At 36.0% G+C, this 21,311-nt stretch overlaps 3 protein-coding genes across 3 annotated transcripts in view; 2 read left to right on the top strand and 1 right to left on the bottom strand.

Moving 5' to 3' along the window:
- Nucleotides 1-8,385: 8,385 nt before the first annotated feature.
- On the bottom strand, nt 8,386-19,805 carry LOC113666862 (uncharacterized). The gene is made up of 3 exons (XM_027182659.2): nt 19,635-19,805; nt 10,991-11,887; nt 8,386-8,981 (listed from the first exon to the last, which is right to left on the bottom strand). The coding sequence occupies exons 2-3, from the start codon at nt 11,705-11,707 to the stop codon at nt 8,709-8,711; spliced, it is 990 nt and encodes a 329-aa protein (XP_027038460.2). The 5' UTR covers nt 11,708-11,887; nt 19,635-19,805; the 3' UTR covers nt 8,386-8,708.
- Nucleotides 14,173-21,311, top strand: part of LOC113666860 (ras-GEF domain-containing family member 1B) — a 35,226-nt gene continuing 28,087 nt past the window's right edge. The window contains exons 1-2 of the mRNA XM_027182656.2: nt 14,173-14,393; nt 21,257-21,311. The exon at nt 21,257-21,311 is cut by the window's right edge and continues 81 nt beyond it. The gene's annotated coding sequence lies outside the window, so the exon portion shown is untranslated. The remainder of the gene's footprint in view (nt 14,394-21,256) is intronic.
- LOC113666861 (melanocyte-stimulating hormone receptor) overlaps nt 21,280-21,311 on the top strand; it is a 7,774-nt gene continuing 7,742 nt past the window's right edge. The window contains exon 1 of the mRNA XM_089201516.1: nt 21,280-21,311. This exon is cut by the window's right edge and continues 81 nt beyond it. The gene's annotated coding sequence lies outside the window, so the exon portion shown is untranslated.

Here is a 21,311-nt window from a genome sequence, read left to right as displayed (position 1 = left end):
GACGGTCACCAGCGCTTACCAAGATATACTAATGTAACTTGATTTTCAACAATCAATGTGTAAATCGTTTCCTATTATAAAGGTATCGGATACAGAATTTTGATCGTCACATTTTACCTGAGACGACTGAAGCCGTTTTCCACCAGTTGATTCTGTTTGTTCTCTTCTCATGATGAAGGAAAGGGCTGTTGTGTTATGGAAGTAGGAGCTGAAACTGTTGGCCAAATGCGTCTGAAGTGAGTATAAACAGGATAAGACTTCTCCATATTACCACGGGAAAGGATGCTCTAACACAGGTAAAGCTAGTGAATGGCTTAAACAGTGATCTCTTCAATAGAAGAACGAATGTTAGGGGTATTCAAACTACAACTCTTCTCCAAGGGTTATCACTAATGAAATATACATCTTACAAAAGGAAGATATATATTTAGTGAAGATCTAGCTGGAGCTGTGATAATAGCAGTCCAGTTAAGAAGTTATCTAACTGTTTTATTCACCAAGAAAGAGAGAGATTCAAGAACAACATAATTGCTTTCATTGCATTGCTTTGTTCAACGTTTAACGAAATGATGTGTTTTAAAAGGGAAAACATCGATTTAGATAGAGAAGAAATATCACTATTCAATAGTGAAAAGAGACCAAATGTTTTTGAGACAGCCAAAACCAAATGAAAATGAAGTATCGATACTTTCCAACCCACACAAAACTTGAGCCGAGCACATCGACAATACATTGACAATTTTCATCCTCAAACTGATTTGTTCAAGGACAATTTAAAGGTCTCGCGAGACTTTCGTCAACATTAAATAGAAGATATTTAGAAAAAGCAAAAGAAAATCTGAAAACTGAAAGTATACCATTGAAGGGTTGCTAAATTTTCTGTAGATCAGTTCAGTTGAACTGTGACAAAAGCTTTTTCAATTTGTGTTTGATTCTTCTACGCATCGCGTTCTTTTATAATTCATTTTGTGAACTTAACACAAAGCTTCGAGTTGAGAAAAATCGAGAAATGGTCTACCGAAAATGAAATAGATATATTTTAGTCGTTTCCTCAGCGTTAGACTGTTTTTTTCTGCCACTTTACGGTAGATAAATTGGGTTTCACTCTACACAACTTGACGCGTTTAAAGCATGTCAAACCGGGTCGAAACTTCAATAAAGAATAGGCCTTTCTTCCCAAAATCTTGTGGTCGACAGCTTTACTGGGCAGTAAAAGAAAACATTTAAGAACGTCGTTCACGATGGTGCTAAGACTAAGTCAATATTACGTTTTCTATTTCGATTATAAATTTAATGTGGATGACTTTTATGATTACAAGGAATTAATACACGAGATGAGAAAGTTACTTTTTAACCCCAAGAGAAATGAACAAAGTGTGTTCATATAAATTATTTCCAAGACATTGGATCAAATTCATGAAGTTATGACTTCGTTAGCGCTGGTTTTATCGCCAGAAAGTTCAACAAGCTATTTGAGACAGAATCACCCTTATACGCCGTAGGAAGTTCTACGTTCGCTCACAAATTTTTGAGTCATAACAAATAGGTTACATTTGGAAAATATTTTTATATCTATAATTTCTGATTGATATTCCTTGAAACTTGTTTCAATGGCGTTTCCTTCTACAGGGGTCTACTTCTTAATAATATTGCGACTCATTCTTTATTGTACGGTTAAGATGGTCATATATAATTGTACGTTTCCTTCATCTCAGTGGTAACTAAGAATTTAGAGCAAACAGTCCAACTTTGTTACCGCAAATGCTTTGCAGGACTTTTGCCAGATTTCTTGGGCTTGGTTCAGCTCTCTTCATATGGAGTTAAAAAATAGTAGAACATTATCATAGACAAGTTAACCAGCAGGAGAATTGTCGCCTGTAAAAATGTGAAAACGTTTACCCATAGATTGTGAACATGGGTAGCGTTTATGAGTCTAAATTTTATTTTTGTCTAGTTCTTGAATCGGAAGGCCATAAAAAGAGTATTCATCAGAATTTTGAACCGCTCGAATAGCAAAAAACCAAATCTGCAGGTATATATATATTTTTTTTGCCTCCATCTCTAGCGTGTTTGAAAATGAATCGAACAAAACTCATCGGGTATCATTCATGTATTCAGTCCTTCTACGTTCCCAAGGCTTAGGCTTAGACTGGCCAGTGCTTTCCGGTATATTCTTTGCATTAAATTTCACTTTAACTGTCACAAAACAATCGTTCACTCCCTGTCTGTTCAAGCACAGTTCAGTTTGAACCAAACGGTCTAGAAGCAGGGCCGTCGACCCACTATCAAACCTGGTAAAGAAGAGAACACATGCAGCTTTAGCTTCTAGTACGTGTATGGCAAGGATAGCTTCGTTCTCGCACATTTCTCTCAGTTTTTCTTCTTCTGTGGCTTATTAGAATTACCTCTGTCTCTTTATTTATCTTTTTATTGACATAACCAAAACTTTTAAGCCTTACGGAAAACATCTTATCATAAATTCATGTATGTACACACAGTGCGGGGGTGTTGACTGTCTTCTATGCTCCACCAATTTAAACAAGGCAGATGTTAAAGGTTTCTGAGAAAAATTAAAATAATCCATCGAGGTCTGAATATTACCATACAAAAATTTATATTGAGGGATACTTCAGGAATAATTCCTTTCTACATATTCATCTCTAAGTGCATTGGTTGTCCAGTTGGATAACAAAATGAGAATTGATACAGGGTGCGAACTTTTAAATGTTTATAAGGAAATCCCGAAAAATCTGAATGAATTCCCAGAAAAATTATTTGAAGCCCATATGAATTTAAATTCTTGATAGAAATATATTGAATGACAGGTTTTCATGCACTCTTTTTCAAAGAGCGTCAATTCATTTTTAAATTGAAGCCATAAAAAATAATTTCGAAAAAACACGATCATTGTTCCTTTTCTGGAGAGGTGTTGCGGAGATATTATCTATCAGTGAGTACTTACGAAGATTATTTATCAGTGAGAATTTACTTATTTTTACGAAGTCTGTTCTGAATCAGACATAGGCTCTTTATGAAGGGCTGTTTTTGCATCTTTTTCTTGGGTAAGATGAATCATCCGTTTGGGAAATCGAAGTCAACATCGTATAACATTGAAATGATCTTTGTACGGGCGAGGTCAATTTAAACTGATCACAAGTGAAATATAAAACCCCTGAGATAATTCTTTGTCCTATTTTTTAGCGTTTCAGGTATCTAAAGAGTACTTGGCAAGGACATTTGAAGACTGTTCAGCTCTCAGTTTTATCATGATGAAATTCTTCAATTACTCTCTTTATGCAGTGTGATTGGAGACTTTTATCGTGATCTGGAGCATTTGCACAAAGTCTGCAGCGATACAGAGACAACTTTGCTCAGATAGGGACTAAAATAACTGAATTTGCCTATATCAAAATACTGGATAAAGAAATCATAAATAACTGAAGATAATTTGAATATTAAATACGATATATGGAAAATGATAGATGAAATAACTTGTATTTTTTGCCTTTGAATGATACCAAAAACGTGGCTGATTCTTTCAGGGGAACTGCTATGAAAAAAAATTACCGCAGAAAATCTCCAAGTGATAAACCTAGTTATAAACTTTTTCGAGCTAGTCTCATTTTTTACTTCCTCAGTGTCATACGAAAAGTCTCTAGCGATCCACTCTTAATTACGACTCAGGCTTAGCCGTGTGCACGAGATGAATAAATAGATGCATTTCATTTCATTTATTCAAAAATGAGTTATATTAAACACGAGTACAAATATACCAGTTTCGTTATTATTGCTGATCGCAATGATTAAGGCTGTTCATTAGTGAAGTTCGTTTTGCGCCTCTCTTTGTTGGACTGAAAATCTCTTAGTTCAGCTAGCACACCTTATTTGAACGAGTCAAGCGAATAAGCAAACAATTGGCCAACCAACCAAATAGAAAATCAAGCCGCTAAACAATCGTTGGGCCATGCATCCTTCCTATCGCCCACTGAAACATCGTTGAAATCAATCAAACTAACAGTACAAAACAATTTACATTACATCACGTAGCAAACAAACCGACCCTGAACCATCGAAAACACATCCCAAACTGCTGCAACTGACTTTTCACCAAACCACTTAACGAGCAAAAACATAAAAACAACTCAATGGTTAACCTTGGAGTTCGTGCTAACCTCTTCCTCCTCCTACCTCGCCCAACAACACAACAGATCACGTAAGCAAGCAAGGATACGGTACTTAATTAAATGTTTTACGGAAACTGTGCGATTGACTTATAAATAGAATCTTGTGCGTCAAGGTCAGCCCGTTACGAAAAAGCGTCATAGTCTACCGTTAAAAATAAACTGTGAAGGAGTTTTTCTAGAGAGTCAATTAACCCTAACCCTTTTGTTCTTTTACTATCAAGTACACTTGAGTCAGTGATTTTGATAAAAAACAGACTACATACCACTGGACTCTAAGGTTATATGATGACTTTATTTACCCTTCAAGTGGACTCAAGTATAAAATTAGTTATGTTGAAACTCGAAACTACTCGATCGACGTAGTTGCCAAAAGGTCGTCACTGAAACCAAATCTTTGTAAAGCCAACGATAAGTGAACATGTTAAATTATATCAAACACCTTTGTATGCCTGTGAACATCTCCGATATGCACTGAAAATCGACGGCATTGTAATGTAGCGTAACTAGAAGATATTGACAAGTTTAGCAGCCTCCTAACCTAACTTAAGAGAATACATTCGAGTGATCAAATTGCAGACATAAACTACCGCAGTAGAAAACAACAAAGAGAACGAACTTGAGCGACTTAAAGAACAAAGATCGTTTTAATGAACCAAAAATTTTAACTCTAAAGCCATCTATAAAAATTTGTGAAAAACACCAGGCTTCCAAAGGCTCTAAAGCAACGAAATGAGAACTAAACACCTTCCTAAATACCACTGGTCCACCGAAAATAGACCGGTAAACCTTTCAAGGGGGTATGTTTCTAAATAAAACTGTGGTGCTGCGTCGGAGAGGGGTATCAGAAGATAATTTGGTTTTTTATCAGCTAAGTTGATGCTTGTAAATTTGCGACCGTAAAGAGTTTCCAAAGCTGGCGTTACTTCTTCGTCAGAGCGAAAGATAAACCGATTAGTCATGGCCATCAGTTTGACCTTGACTCGATTTAATGACCACTTAAGGATTAGTTTACGACTGAAACTAAAAAAATAAAACAGGCCTTTCTGGGAATAGATGTTGTTATTTTAGCACGGAGATAATAAGAGCTATTTTTAAATTTCCTCGCTTGGGGCGGCCATAAAGAGTTATTTTTATATCGCTGCATTAGTCACTGAAGTCTTGAGAAAAAGAAGTTCTCAAAATTAAGAGCGCCCTGGAGCATCTGTTCAAAGTTGGGATCGTAGAATTGAATTTTGAGCAATAAAAGTTTTATTCGTAGAGTGGTACTAATTTTGGCCGCCTTGTGATGCTTGGGATATAAAAGATAACCAAATTGGGCAAGAGAAGCGATTTCTCTTCACCTGCTGTTGCTGTTCTGTGATGTTCAGCTTGGAAAGATATCATTAAATCTCCACTTTGATAAGTTGCTTGAAAGTATCTCTTTTCATCAAGGAACAGAGGGAAGGATGTATTGGATTCGCATATCCTGAATAAGCTTTCTAATGCAACGAATAAAATATTATTAATAAGTAGCCCTAGGAGACTATTTTTCCAATTTGAAGCCCTCTCACTGTAATATATTTGACGGCAATGACTAAGAGGACAAGAAAGAAAGATAAAGCTGAATTATGCATGCAACCATCTTAACGAAAACGAAAGCATGGAGGAAAAGATACTTGCTTCATTGTTAGTGGCAGCTTTAAGTTCGGTTTTCATTTTTGTATCTTGAGCCTCAATTTTCATTCTTTATCGGTTTGACTACGTGCCCTTCTTCCACGCTTTTTTTTCAATTTAAATTAGTTTTTTTCTTGGTAGATTCATTCCAATTAGATCTTAGCATTTTGACTTGTTTTGAAAAGAAAAAAGAGTAACTGAATATTACTAAAACGTCAAAGGTCGCTTGTTTAAACAAAGCTTAACCCCTGGGCAAAACCGCACATTAATCATTACCAATTTTGGCCCAACGTTTCAAGTAAACATTGATTTTGGAGAATGTTGTTGAGAGGTCTTGTTTCTAACACTTGAACAATGCTAATTTACCCTTTTAAAAAACCCCTTACTAAAATCGAGGCATATTGATCATCTAAAACTGCGGCCTACGTTAGACGTCCATTGATCAATAGGCCCTAAAAATCAATAAGGTTTGAATTTTCTCGAAAAAACTTCACTTGTCTACTGCCAGGGATCGTAATTCAGTTTAAGAAATTATGACACACTTAGCTTTGAGTGAACTTTTGTTTTAATTTTCTTTTTCAACTCAATGAAGAATAAAGAATGTTAAAATTTCTATCAAAGAAAGTCTTACCTGGGGAAATATTCGAATCATTTGCATAGCCTCCAAATCTCTCTAAAAGTAAACATGGATATCAATGACTAACCCTGTCCTCGGATATCATATGGTTCTCGAAGTTTAATGTTTTTCTCGAACTTCACTGCTTTAGGCCTGTTTAGTGTGTGAAAAAACGGTCTAGCTGAATTTCTGTTCCTTTACAAAAAGGGTGAAGTTTGGTCTTTGTGTTCGCTTCTGATAAAACAATTTCTACCTCGGCACCCAATCTTCGGTCTTCCAGATTGTCCCATAAGAATGAACCTGAAAGAAATAACAAAGATAAGATAGAACCTGAGGTTATAAACAACTTACGGAATAACGTAATTCATTACGTTGTTAGTCTAGGAAGTATATAGAAAAACTGGTTATTATTATCTTCAAACGAACGTGACGTCATCTACGACACAAAAACATGGTTACTCAGCTCTAAATAGCAACCAGGTTTTATTCTTTTGCCTCTAAATTCCTTGCATTGCTGTTACGCTTATCTAAAAAGAGGAAACGCGTTTTCATCGGCCTGATACTAGAATCGCTTCAAGGCAAACACAGCGTAGTTTAATTAATATGGATTCTAGTTTGGATTTGCAAAATTTTAAAAAGTATCATTAGCTTCTTTCAAGCTTCAAGTGAATAGATGTTTTCTGACATGTTTACGTCCACTTGCAACATGAATACTCTAGACGGTTCACATTGACATTAGGAAGGATTATAGGTCAGCCAGCTTATGTATTCGCGTTATTTTCATAACATTTGCGTTGTTATGGTTTATTTGTGGTCTCGCTGTGGGCGAGAGATTGGCTGGTTGTGATAGAAATTTTAAAGTTGCAAACAAATAAAAAATGTATATGCGTAAGGAAAAAAAATCCAAAGGCTTCAAAACACAAAGTACTAAAAATGTCATATAGATTTATTTTGTATGATCAGAGGAACGTCTGTCTAGACACTAGTGCTTATTTACAAATATATGTACGTTTTACCCCAGATGGTCCAGTTGTGTTAAGGGTGGATAGTGCTTTCCAGCGAATAAGTGGTAGCAAAACGTGGAGCGTTATGCAAGGGTTGCATAACGCTTTCCATCGGATATAGACTTATCTAGTGGATAGTGTTATGCAACCCTTGCATAGCTAGGGTAGTCGTACAGATTGCTGCTCATTCATTCACATTTAAATTTTGCATTTCTCTCGACAGAAAAAAAATAATAAGGGGGTAAGTTACTATAGAAACTGTGGTGCTACGTCGGTGAAGGAGTATAACAAGATAATTTTGATTTTATCAACTGAGTTGATAATGTAAATAAGCCACCCTAAAGATTTTCAGAGCTGACGTTTTGAGCGTTAGCCCATCTCCGGCCCTTCGCTCTGACGAAGGGCTAACACTCGAAACGTCAGCTTTGATCTCTTTACGGTGGCCAATTTGCATTAAGAATTAAGTTAATGAAACTAAAAGAAAAAAGGAATGCCAGAGTGGACGAGACTCCTAAAGATTACCAAATGAAGGATGCCTCTTTAGGTGTTCGTGTAAAAGTCCTACATATTTTAGTATTTCGTGGTTTTGTTATTTCTCTCTTACATATCACGTCAGTGTTAAGCTGTGAGCATTTTGGGTCACTCATGCCTACACACTCTCCATTACTGCAGGTCAACTGAAACCCACATTTTGAGACTGAGCCCTAATTGAGGCTGATTTACGCATGAACTGAGCAATCTAAAAATTAACTCCCCACTTCCCTGAAATCTTCCTTCGACATTTGTTAACTCAAATACGGCATACAATAGTGCCTTCCCACATCAAATAATTAAACCAGAATACCCCGAGCAAATGAAGAGAACTTCTCTCTCCGATCTGACCAACACTTCAAAATACTCCATAATCTGAATGAAGAATGGCAATGAATCATGACTGGGGCAAATTTTTTATTCAATTTTTCATAAAAGTGAATCAGATAATGTAATCTTCAGAATTATTTTGCTTGATATTTATACACATACATAAAATATAAATTTGGATAAACTTCTTCATTTTTTTCCCTTTTTACAATTGTGGCTATAAAAAAATATATTCTTATTATTTTACTCGCTTTTGATTACTTTTGTTTATAGTACATGAAAATAAGCATTTGTTATAGCATAATGATAGAGAAAAAACTATGCAATGCATGCGCGTAAGTACTATAAGTAAGCTTTGAATAATTTTTTTTAAACGTCTATAACTCTAACTTAAAATCCGTCTTGGCTCTGATTTGGTGAGGCACAGCTTCCACTAAATTCACTGGTTGTTTCAAAATCCATTGATTGAGCCATTTGATCACTTTCCTTATGGCTCACATTTTTGTTCTTCAGTGGGTTCTTCCTTTCCAATTGACTCCTTTTTTCCTTCAAATGATTTCTTTGATAATCACTGGAAATTGTCCACATTGACTTGTATGGTCGCTTAGGGTCTGGAACACGAACGAATCGCTTTCTGAGTGACAAAGTGTGACGAACAGCATTCTGTTGGCAAAGAAAGAAATTGTGGTTAGTATATTTCACAATGACCTCAGTAAAGCACCAATAAAGCACTTCGATTATGTGCTTAAACGAGAAAAAGAAAGCACTCTTCTGACGATGAATAACAACACGTTCACTGCTGAGAATTGATTTTGGTTTTAAAAGAAGTAAATCCCTTATCGAGTCGAGATGCACCCAAGATTTGTCTGAATAATAATAGTAGGGAATAATTTCCATTGATTTGAAATGAGCGACACATTAGTTATCATAAGAGGTCGAAACAAGGGCAGGAACTGTTGCCTCGTCGTTGTGAGATTGGGTGCTGTTCAAAAGTTCCTCTTTGATCTGTTCTCATTGAGTCAGCAGTATTCCTTTTGTCTATTTTGAAAACCAAAGAGGCTAAATTATCAGTAAACGTATTCCCAGATCGTCCATCATAAAAAGCATATTTCGCGATTTTCCGCGATATGTGCTTCCATTAAAAAATGTCGCACTCAATGTATCAGTACTAGTTTAGATGGAAAAAAAAGTTTTTGCTTTCTTAGAGATTAGAAAAGCTTCAGCCCTTTCCTTCCTTTCTCCTGACAATGCGAACAGACTATTTATCAGCCAGAAACAAAAAAAGAGGAAAATCAATCTGCCAGGAAACAATCTGCGGTTTCCAAGCACCATAGAACAATGGCGTCAGTTGAACAAAAGTAATTCCTAAACATTTTCGAGTACTGAACTTGTAAATCCTTCATATTGGTAAAGATAGCAAATTCATGTTTTATTTAGAGTGTCAAGAACTGAAAAGAAAATAGTCGGCTTACTTAAGCAAATATCTGTTTCCTTTTTTAGTATTGAGAGACAGCTGAACACAGGAAGACTTTCAGCTGGGACATAAATACACACTGAGGGAGGTTTATGGAAATTTTCCGGAAACATTATATCCAAGCAGGACCAACTCTAAGACCACGAGAGACCCACAACCTGTTTGCAAGAGGTTTAAACTGGGTTAAATTTCAGGTTTAAAACATCAAGTTATCCTGCTTGGGTAGGATAACTTGGTGATAATATGCTTTAATAACTGATGACTTATTTTTTGTTTGACCTTGCTACGATTTCAGTTCAAAACTGCTTTTTTACCGTCACGGATGGTCCTCTTCTTCAGATATTCGAGTCATATCGTGGCCAACAAATTTAATAGATAGAAGATAGGCATGATATTAAATCGAGAGGTGGCGGACATTCGCTTTAGTCTTGATCTAAACGTTAAAAAAACGCCACTTATTGGGAAATTTATGTGAAAACATCTCTTGCACGAAAAACAAGGGATATTGTATCCTCAGGTCCTAATTGACAGTGACTAACCTAGAACATATCTCCGACGGTTTGCTAAGCAATCGTTGCGTGAAATTGAATTTGTCTTAGCCATGTTATAAATGTGTTACATTTTGAACTATCTTTTGCTTCCACATATCTGTCAGTAGTGTACTTTTGTTCCCAACTTTTATTTTTTTTCTTTAGATTCATTCAGATTTGAATGATAGTAACCATGTTATACAGGTACTCCCTAAATAGCATCTCTTATACACACTTTAACAAACGCCGCATTCTTTCGAGTTTTATGATACCTTAATGATACTCTGACAGAATGAAAAAGTACGCTCTTTCGGGAGCAAACACATCGAAGACAAAAGCTTTTTGTAAAATTGAAGAGGATATCGAAGTTTTTAACGGCATCGACAATATGAAGTCTCTTTATAATCTACCAGTGGTCTACTCGATCTCTTGCATCTCTCTCTGTCTTATAATGTTTGTAAAAAAACTGTTTGTTAAGTACATTTGGTAATTTATTTTCACAGAATTGAAGCCTTAATTATAATAGGTTTCCATTTCAAAGGACATATGAAAAGGGCAATAGCTGCAAGACTAGCTAAACATGCAGAAGCAACCGCGAATAGAAGCGCCAATGAATACATCAAAGCGTCAGTGGATAGGCATAGCAACTTGACTGATTTTTAGCTTACCTTCCATCCTTGAACTGATAAATAAGTCCCCTTGTCGTTGAAATATGGTACATTCTTGACAATCCAACTGTAAATATCTGACAAAGTCATCATGTTATTGTTTGTGGATGTGATGGCCATTGTGATCAAGTCGGAATAGGAGGCCCTTCCCCAGGGGTTCTGCTGTTGTGTACGCGACTTTGTAACAGGTGTATGTGCTCCTGCTGCGGTCTGTGTCTCAGGGAACTGCGCCAATAAGTCATCTCGACTGCTGTTTGAACCGGAAGAGGCAAACGAACGCGGTGATTCTAAACTCTCAATTTCATCTTCTTCATTGCATTCACCCCTCCTTGCAGGCATCTCCACCTCTTGTGCTGCTTCAACTTTCTGTGCCGTACTTTCTGTATCACTTTGTCTTGGCGGAGCGCTGCATGTTGTTAACAGTAGATCATCACGATAATCTCTAGACCATCTATACTTTTGGTGTGAGGGAAGCAGTGGTGGTCTCCACGTTATGTAATTTGGCGCAGCCGCGGGCATGATAACACGGTCTGCTCTACAAACCACACATTCAAGTTCTCCGTCGATCGTATTCCGTGACCCAACGATGCCAGTGTCCGTGCAAACAGTTCGAGGATCGTGATTTCCTAAAGAAGTGCTTGGATAGTGTATCTCAGTCCGGGGTTTAATTCCATTTCGAATGGATTTGTTCACTGAGTCTGGCACTTGTATGAACATATTTGGATTCTTCTTTGGTTGAGTACTAGTTGATCACACGAACGCTTCGGACATGTGTTCGGACTGAAAGCTCGGGAGACTGATATAGTTTTATTTTCATCGACGATTATTACCGGAAACACTTATGTCGTCAAACGAGTCGCTCCGACGTTACTCCGACTGTTGATGACGTCAGTAGAACTGTTCATTGAAATGAAAGAATGAATGTCACGGCTGGGTAAACACCAGACATAGCCAAAAGTATTTGTTTTGGAGATTTTGTTTATGTTTTCGGAAAAATTACTAGCATTTTCTGAAAGCTCTCAATATTTCCTACATAATCACCTAATTTTGTTAAGAATAAGGGTCATTTTTGACTGTTTAGGAAGTGAGAATTTAATGGCGTGTGACCAGCGTCTCACTTAGTAACAGCATCTCCCGTAAACATTTACATACTTTCGTGTGAGATGCTGCTAGGGTGGCTGTGTTATGGTTATCTGATATTTTAACCAACAAGAACTATAATCTGGTAGAAAATTTTTTAAGACTTAAAAGTTGTGACTTGAGTGGAAGTCTAAAACTAAATATTTACTAGTCGTTCAAAATTACACGATCCGTTTATAACGAATATAACTTGTTCGTGGAGTGACGAAAGAAATCCGCCCGCGCAATGATGCGTCAATAAGCACTATTGTCACAAAAGAACAGAGAAACTGATTTAAACGAAGTGAGATTGAAAACGAAACAACCATAGCATCTTGCTGTCATAATTTATTGACGCTCGAGAGATTTGATAAAAGGATTTTCTCCTTAAAGAATTGATATTAAAATGAAAACGAGGAAAGATTTCATTTAAATGACACTGACCGACCTTTGAGACGGCAAACAGATTAAACGGTTGTTTGTAATTTATTGTGCCTCTTTTCAAAGTATTCATTGTGGTGAATATAAATCATCAACCTCATTTTATACTTGCTCAGTAACATGTGAAAATTAGGAGAAATTAAGTTTAGAAACTCTATCCTGACTATCAACGTTGAGTCATAACATTGTAACTAAACTTTTTGTCGAACAAGTTATCCGCGAACTTTGATCGAATAGAGCAAGTCTTTTACGGTCCATAAACACCATAGTTCACTTGTTTTATTCTTTCGTATAAGAAATGAGAAGAGCTCAGATGAAAATGACTTGTCCTAATAACCTGAATGTGGATTATACGAACCACAATTCCAGTACGTAAACAGAAAGGCTCGCATGACTCAAACGGTACTTAGCATACATTACTTGCCACACAATTGTCGAATCACATAAGACTTGTCAGATTTAATCACGAGATACACTATTAAAAAGGAAACAGTCAGGGCCGTATTCTTTGGTGATGTAATAAAGGAGAACTGCATGCATGCAGTATTTTCAGTGACCATCCATTAAGTTTGCCGGTAATCAACAGGGTACAAAAGTTATAAAAAAAAGATACCCTTCGTTGAATAGACGACAAGAGGAAAAATAATTGCTATTTTTTGGCCATTTCTGACTCAGTGTTAAATAAGCGGGTGTAAGCAATTGTTTTGGTGGTTCCTTTTGTCTTAAATTTTATCTGAATAATGTCGGTAATCGATGATAGCTCATCTTTTTCAAAGAGGTGTCCTCTCTTGGCACACCGATGACTGTCTATATCTGACGAGTCTCCTTACAAATTAAATTTAAAATAAGCTTATTTGGAAAGGGCGAAGTGTCAATAGTTTGTCAAAATTATCAATTAGGGCTCTTTGTACATGTGACAAATAGAGCAGCTTGATTCAGTTTTTTGAACTCGCTCCAGTGTTGAAAAATAGAAATAGAATTATGAAGGAGCACTGAATTAGACCGGGTAAGAGGCTTTTTTTATCGTTTGCGGCATAAGAACTGAATCAAAATACATTTAAAATAAATGATCGTTTCGCAAACAGCATTCCTTTCCTCTAGACATCCGTTTTGAGTCACGTACTATTTACAAATTTTAACAAAGGTTCAAAATCCTTATCAAGAGAATGAAATGTACACAGATGGTTGGTTGTTTGCGTGCAGATTACGAGCCACGTTTGTAACTGTGTCAGGATCATTTCCGTTGCTTTCAAATCTTCGTTCCGCTATTGCGAAACTGTGTGACACACAAGCACGCCTCAAAGCGCCTCAAGTACCACGTGAAAGTCACTACCGGGTGATATTATTTACTTTGATCTTTATCTTCAGGTGAATAACATTGATTCACTTTATTTCTCGGTTAATAAATTGCATGAGTAACATTTGTCGTAAAACTTCCTCGACACCTCTTAAAATCATTTGACTTCTATGGAAACAAGATAACATTGGTATCATTTCAAATGACTTATACAGTTTTATGATCAGCTTGTAATCACATCAACATGGAGGTCCTCTTCCTTTTCCTCCTCACGTTCCCAATGTAATTTAGCACCTATTTCTGGCTTTACTTATCATATAAGTCTTACATACTTCCTATGCTTATAATGATGTTGTCCTCTTACAATGATAGACAAGGATCCTCTTAAGTCCACGTAAACTATTTTAATTTGATTGGAAAGCACATGATAAACTATTTTTTTTAGCACTTCCACTGCTTCACTGAATTTTCCAGTTCAGACTCGATGGTATACATCCATCAGTTGCTTTAGCTTTGCATTTCACAGATAAATCTCGGAGTTATCAGGTAAGGATTTTGCATGTTTTTATGACATTTTGTGGCATCACAGGCGTTCAGTTATTCAAGAGAAATTTTGTTAGTTAATATCTTATTATTACTCGACTTTGAAAGTATTAGGTAAGGTTTATAGATGTGGGGATGCAATCAGAGACGATTGGTTTTATTTAATACATGCAAGTTAGCTCTGAGAAAAAAACTCTCGGACAGTGAGGTTCACTGTTCAAAACACAGGTTAAGGATAAGATAATTATATAAACTGATTAGTGTTGCTAAGAATTCAGTTTAGGGGAAAGGAATAAAGATGTCATTGTAGGGCTTCATTTACTCATACCAAGAGTTATTTGTTTAATTTTGCTTTATCAAATTGTTTTTACAAATGATAGTCATAGATCACATTTAACAACCAGGGTAGTCCAAAAGCCACAGCTTTTGTTCATCATTTTGTGGTAAGACATGATAAGTAACTGTTGAACTTTGAAATCTTTCGGTGAAATAAATTTATACTATTTTGTTAAGTATAGAGATGGACAGTCCTGAGTTAAAATTCATGTCAGAGGGAAAATTTGAGATTTGTAACGAGCTTAAGAATCATAGCTTACATCTTTTATGCATTATGTTTAAACGGATTAAATGTAAATCTTATCTGAACTATAGAAATACAGATTTGCAAGAGTAATTCAAAGGGCATAGTTTTTACATGCTTAAGTTTTCTATTCATGTTCCCTAATTGACGATTAGAACACAGAAAAAGTAGAACAACTAGCTTAAAATCGGTACATGAGAGAACTCTTTCAAGGATTATTTTGCTTAAACAGATTTTTTACATAAACTTTCATTCAAATTTGCATGGGAAAGCAATCAAATCTTTGATAAATGTTGGGCAATTTCCTGTAAAAACAACTTGCTCAACTTATGTGCAAATCAAACGTAATATTTAGCTGGCTGCTGATTGTTTTTCTGGCCTAGAGTCGAGCAAAATGGCCACAAACTATATAGCTAGAAACAGTTGCCACAGTATGTACAGGTGGTTAACAACGAAGGGTATGGTATCGTTCTCTCGCCGTGTTGACGGCCACATCGCCTCCTTGATGAGACACGAGAAGTCCATTGTTACATATGTAGTAACTTTCTTCTTATCTAAGTTTGACAACCAACGAGCTAAGTGGAATAAAACTTATGACCAAGTCTAATTATTGAGAGAAACTCCAAAGTTTATTTTTAAGATCATACATTTATTATGATTTGATTATTGATTTTGCACTGCTAATTTTAAGGATTAAAATCACATCTCAGGGACATAAACGAACTGGAAACGCAATTAAAAGGAAAACTGATTGAATTGCAGTTTTTACTTATTTAGAACTTTTCTGGGCGTGAAGATACCTTGTTGGTTATAACATTTCAGGGATCAGAGAGTGAACAACTAGAGATGAGTCCTGTTGTTTATGTGTAAGCAAGCTCGGTAGATAAGTTCAGAAAAATAATTTTATTTTCATGAACAGTGTAACAACACAGATAAAGCTTAAAATATCGACACATCAATAGCCATGGGAACTCATTCCAAAAATGGCTAAACATTCCCTCAATTAAACTCAACTATATTACAGTTTGATGGTTCAGAATATAGTTCGGTTGCTAGCTTTGGATAAGACGTAATAACGTTCATTTAGGAAGTTACGCAAGTTGCAATTGTCCTTTTTAGTTCAGCAATTATCTGACGTAATCAAACTATGGAGTAAAACTTGTTACTGTGATGGTGTCACTAACAATCACAGATATTTTCTGTGGATCCTAATTTGGCTGCAAACTCTTTCAAGAGGAACTGACATCATATTACAATTTAGCTGCGTAGAATCTATAGGCAATAATCAGTCAGCCGGCTATCCCTGTTTATTTGTAAAAACTGATTCATGAACCTTATCGTATTCTATGTACACCATCGAAAACCGCCATTGCCGATCAAAATTTTGGGGTTTTTCCGGCGATAATTATCTTTGTACGATTTTCCTTGCTTACTTTTCCTCCAATATTATATAGGTTAATAAAACAATTACTACTAGGATGTCACATAAAACTTTACTGATGTCACTCATACAACTCATTCTTTTACACACTGTCTTAGTTTTTCATCGTTGAACAATTATTCACAACTCATGTTTGAATTTTTTACGATAAGGTCATCGCTACAAGGAAAAAGTATATTTTTAGTGATACTTCTTAGCTCACGCATTTCGAACCCAAATTACACACAAAGATCGGCTTCGACAGGAACCTATAAGCCAGATCTCTTCATGCTCTCAAGAAATGTTTTTTTCCCAACCCACGCAGCTATATTTTATTAGGAATCGAAAGAACACCGAATATTAGAATAGGCCGGTAAACAGAGGTTTTATAAATCTTGACCACATCTTGTGTTGATAGCTTATTTCCCTTCGTGGTGATAAACTCTTTAGATAAACATATCCGTATAACGCAAACAAAGTAAAATTAACAACGGATTACAAGGACTATAGATATATGCGTTACATAGATGGCGTTCAGACGTTAATGAATTTTACGTATTCAAGGATTGCGTACGTTTGTCTAATGGTAGACACTGTCACGCATATATACGCAATGAATTAGTCATGATGTCATCCATATTTACCTCACAAAAATATTTTGTTATGGGCTTGTTGCTAATGTACAATTCAACTTCATATTTCAGTGGAACATCGTACATTAGGTACAATCTCAATTTTAACTTCAATGACGTTATTGCAAGGATAAACGGGTGCTCTAAATGATTCTCATGCGGTTAGCGAGTAAAATTTCTCGTACAACTTGCTAAAGCTGCTAAGGAGCGTAGTGGAAATGAAAACTCGATTTATATTTTTCATTTGTTCCTTTCCCTCTCTTGTTACATTCTCTCCTAATCCCGCGTCAGTGGTTTTGTTTTAACTTAAAAATACTGAAAAGTTCATTTGACCAAATAAATAAAATTTGATTTTGTTTTCCTCAGAGTAGTGCTGCAAATGCGTGCAGAAAGAAATTATGTCCTTATTGTTGTAAATCAATCTGAATAGTGTAAAATATTGACTTGTTCTATATGAAAGACAGAGTTTCTTTACAGAAAAACATGGCTAAGTTGCACTGTTCCTTTGTTGAAAAGCTGATGGCTCTTAAGAACTCGAACATGCATGGAAAATCGACAACGCAAACTTCTAGTCAGTATCCTAAATATGTAGCTTCTTCCAGCAGTCATGATATATTCATCCTCAAAACAATAAAATTGCAAAATTCAAAAAGCACAGCTATACTATTGACAGAGTTAGTAATTTTGCGCCATTATACATCACTCTCAAACTTGGGAGTTTTGATTTTCAATTTTCTGATGGTTTTATTCATCAAATTTCCAAACAAGAATCCGTCCGATAGTTACTCAGGCAAAACCTATTTGTTTGCTGGCGTTAGGCCATTCCCCCTTTTTTTTTAATGAAAAAAAAAAAGATTCCTTATTCCATGTGCTTGAAGACTAAAAATATCTTCGTCACAACAAGATCAACTTCTTATCTACTCAGATTTAGATAACTACGCCATAAATAGCTTCTAACATTGCGATGACCTGTGAACTAGTAAAACGTTTCATTTTGTAAAAACAACATGTTTTCGTTTTAGACTGAAATCATAATAGGATTACCTTAAAGTCAGATATTTATAGCATATGAAATTTAAGAATCATTCGTGAATCAAATGCATGGTAATAACAGTCCCAAGTGGTCAAATTTCACAAGAGTAAGCTGAATATGTACCAAACTCTTAAGCTTTTTGTTTAGGTGGCTGTGAAGGAACGCAGAGGAAGCTAACAAGAAAAGCAAAGCGCCACAACAAATATCGCACAGACGCTTCCGAGTCCATGCATTAACCTCTGTGAGCATATTGAGGAGCGAGGTCGCACGGATTTGTGAACTGTTTACGACAAATCATGAGGTTAACCAGATTATGGCAGTAAATTACACCACAGCCCTTAAACGTTTACCTATTGTGATTATTTCATACAGGATTAAATTTCAGCTTTTAACGTAATCCATTGATTGAATTGGGATATAAATAAATAATCCTCCTGTTGTTTTGCAGTAAATAACTCTTTATTTGTGGTTAAATTATTTAAATTACTTTCTTACCGGCAAATCTTGAATTCTAGAAATTTGACAGATTAAATAGCCAGGAACAACGTATAACTTCTTAACTGAAAAGCTACGATATGTAAAAATAACATCAACACACACATCAAATACGAAGGGAGATGACTCCAAAATAAATTATTATGTACATAATTGTTCTTGTGTTTCGTTAATTTTATTCCATTTTGGAAGCGGTTATTCTATCATCGGCTATTTTCAATAGATGCCCTGTCACGCGCTGATGACGTCAAGCGGTGGGTAGGGCCGTGACGTCACCGGCTAATTGTTTACTATCGTATTGAAAGTGGCGTGACTTTTAAATCTCACCGTTTATTGTCTGATATTAGAGGTGTATTTTGAAGTCTTTATCATGTATATCACTGCTTCAGTATTCTGTTCCTACTTCCTTGGTGATCGTCAAAGAAATATTACATAATAAATCGAAGTATATCGAGGAAGGAGAGGCATTTCGCTGGAAATATAAACACCAATAACAATTTTTATGTTTCGAATTTCTTCAGGTTTTAGAACGGAGGGAATGCATTATTGAGAATAACTGATGAATGGTCAAAGCTAAAGATTCAACGAAGAATTCATAAGAAAAATTACGTGAGATGTTTCACATGATTTAGAAACCATTATATTAGGTGATGTACAATTTGAATTGCTTACAGATATATCGTCCTCTGGCAAAAAAAAAAAAAAAAAAAGGGAGAAAAGAAATTCGTTTACTCATCGAGCTAAGAGCTACTTTACAGATAACACTAATATGATCTTGTTTAGTACTCGATTCTAAATAAAGCTTCGTAGGTTGATTTCCTATTTCTAATGATAGCAAGATGCAAAGTTTGGCTTCAGATCAGAAGAAGACGATATTTGATCACACAGGATCATCAACATGAAACTTGAATATTGGTGGTCAAAGTCCGTCAGGTAGCTACTAGGTAAAATGAAATCTTGAGGCTCCCTCTAAACTTATAAAATTACTTACAATGCTGGTATTTCTAAGAGGATAAAAGAAGATAATTATGAATAACCTGAATCATTCCCATTTAAGGTGATTTTCAGTACGAAACTACTTTACCTCACAGAGTGATGTTATGTGATTTATTCCATCCACGCACAATCCAAAATGATTTCTTTCAACGAAGAAGTGGGAATAAAATAATCAAGCGTCGTTCCTCGTGTTAACAATAACCTCCTTGAAGTAAAGACATCACTTCCGTTTGACTCGCGCCATTTCCGCGCCGTTATTCCGCTATTACGAAAGAGACTGGCATTTTCCTGAATTTTTAGCGTGGTTCAAATTTACGAATAGTTGAAAATTTCATTCTTTCAGGGGTTAGGAACTCCTTACAATCGACGAGAGTACGAGAGTGCATGAAAAAAATGAATTATTTAATCGAACATCGATATTGCCTGTGTTCTCATTCAACATTGGTCATTATTCCAGCCCAATGCACAATTATTTTGGCGAAATGATGCACGGATCACATGAAAGTTGAGCAATTACAAACTGTCTCATCTAAAGAGTACAATGAAAATAATGCAAAGAAGACTGCAATGCTCTGCGTCATATGACAAGAGTTAAAAAAATTAAATTCTTCAGTCTATTTATCTACGCATCAATCATGACTTTTTTCAAAGAGCATCACTCTTTACTGACTTATGATTCTTATGATTAAAGTGGAGCGAGCCGCTTTGGCTTAATAACAGAGTGGGGAGGTTTTCTGCAACACTCTTCGCATTACGTGGAGACCAGAATGAACCGAAATGCTCACAGATAAATTACTGTTGAAAAAAAATCAAACAGGAAACACACACGCACCAATGGTCACGAAGTAAAAGCTGGCTTTGTAAAGTTCTCTATTGCTTGCCTCATTGTTTAACCAATCTTTGATTTTTTTATTGCAAATTTTTGTGAGATGAAATAACCACGACTGAGCATACTATGTCAACCGGAAATGTCGGTTCAATCACTGGAATGACAAAGTCGTTCGCTGTAAATACCAATGGCTTATTTCTCTTTTTACAGAAAATTCGACCAAGTTCATAAGTTACATTTACCAGACTCTCAGATACCACAACTTTAAACAAAATAGTCCGCCAGCTATCCACTAATTACCCTTTTTTACAACTAAAAAGGTTGCACTATGTGAATATCAACCACTGACCAAGTGCTGCGGTTGCAATTCTAATTTTTCTCGTACCAGTCCCATCACTGTCATATTTCACCCTACTTTGCCCGCTTCTCATGAAGTTTGAAAGTCAAGCATTCCCCCAAGGTAAAGGACCTGGCATCGAACAATAAGTAAGGGACTTGAGAGAAAGTGGATTACCCTTAACCGGTTTTACGGTTTTCATACCTGTCCTTTTATATACTTCTTAAGAGCGACTAGGAAAGGCAAATCTGAAAGAACAAGCGAGTTGGCGGTATACCATAGACAGAATTTAACAAGTGTCTCATTAGTATCGGTTAGACGCTATTGGTTTTATATTTTAGATATTATCAATATATTTGCTGGAGAGTGAAGAGGGGGATGGGGCTTGGTAGGGTCATATATGCCCGACATAACACCCCTTACCTCTAACGTTTGTATCCCGCACGCTTTCCATCCATTCCTTTAGGGCCATCAATTAAAAAATATCAAGAGTTTGGCGTTTTCATGTCGTTGAATTTACTGCTTTGTGTTTGAATGTTCACAGTTGAATAGAAATATCCGCTGAATTCAATGCAACTAAAGAGTGGAATGGGAAAGGA

The sequence above is a fragment of the Pocillopora damicornis genome, chromosome 3 (assembly GCF_964200805.1).
Source record: "Pocillopora damicornis chromosome 3, jaPocDami1.2, whole genome shotgun sequence".
Classification (NCBI taxonomy): Eukaryota; Metazoa; Cnidaria; class Anthozoa; order Scleractinia; family Pocilloporidae; genus Pocillopora; species Pocillopora damicornis.
This window is presented reverse-complemented; position numbering and strand designations above follow the sequence as displayed.

What these genes read in the sequence shown, in the direction of transcription:
- LOC113666862 (XM_027182659.2), bottom strand. Translation starts at nt 11,707, where the DNA reads ATGTTCATACAAGTGCCAGACTCAGTGAACAAATCCATTCGAAATGGA. An exon ending in TATCAGTTCAAGGATGGAAG is followed by an intron (nt 8,982 to 10,990) that starts GTAAGCTAAAAA and finishes CTTTGCCAACAG; the next exon opens with AATGCTGTTCGTCACACTTT.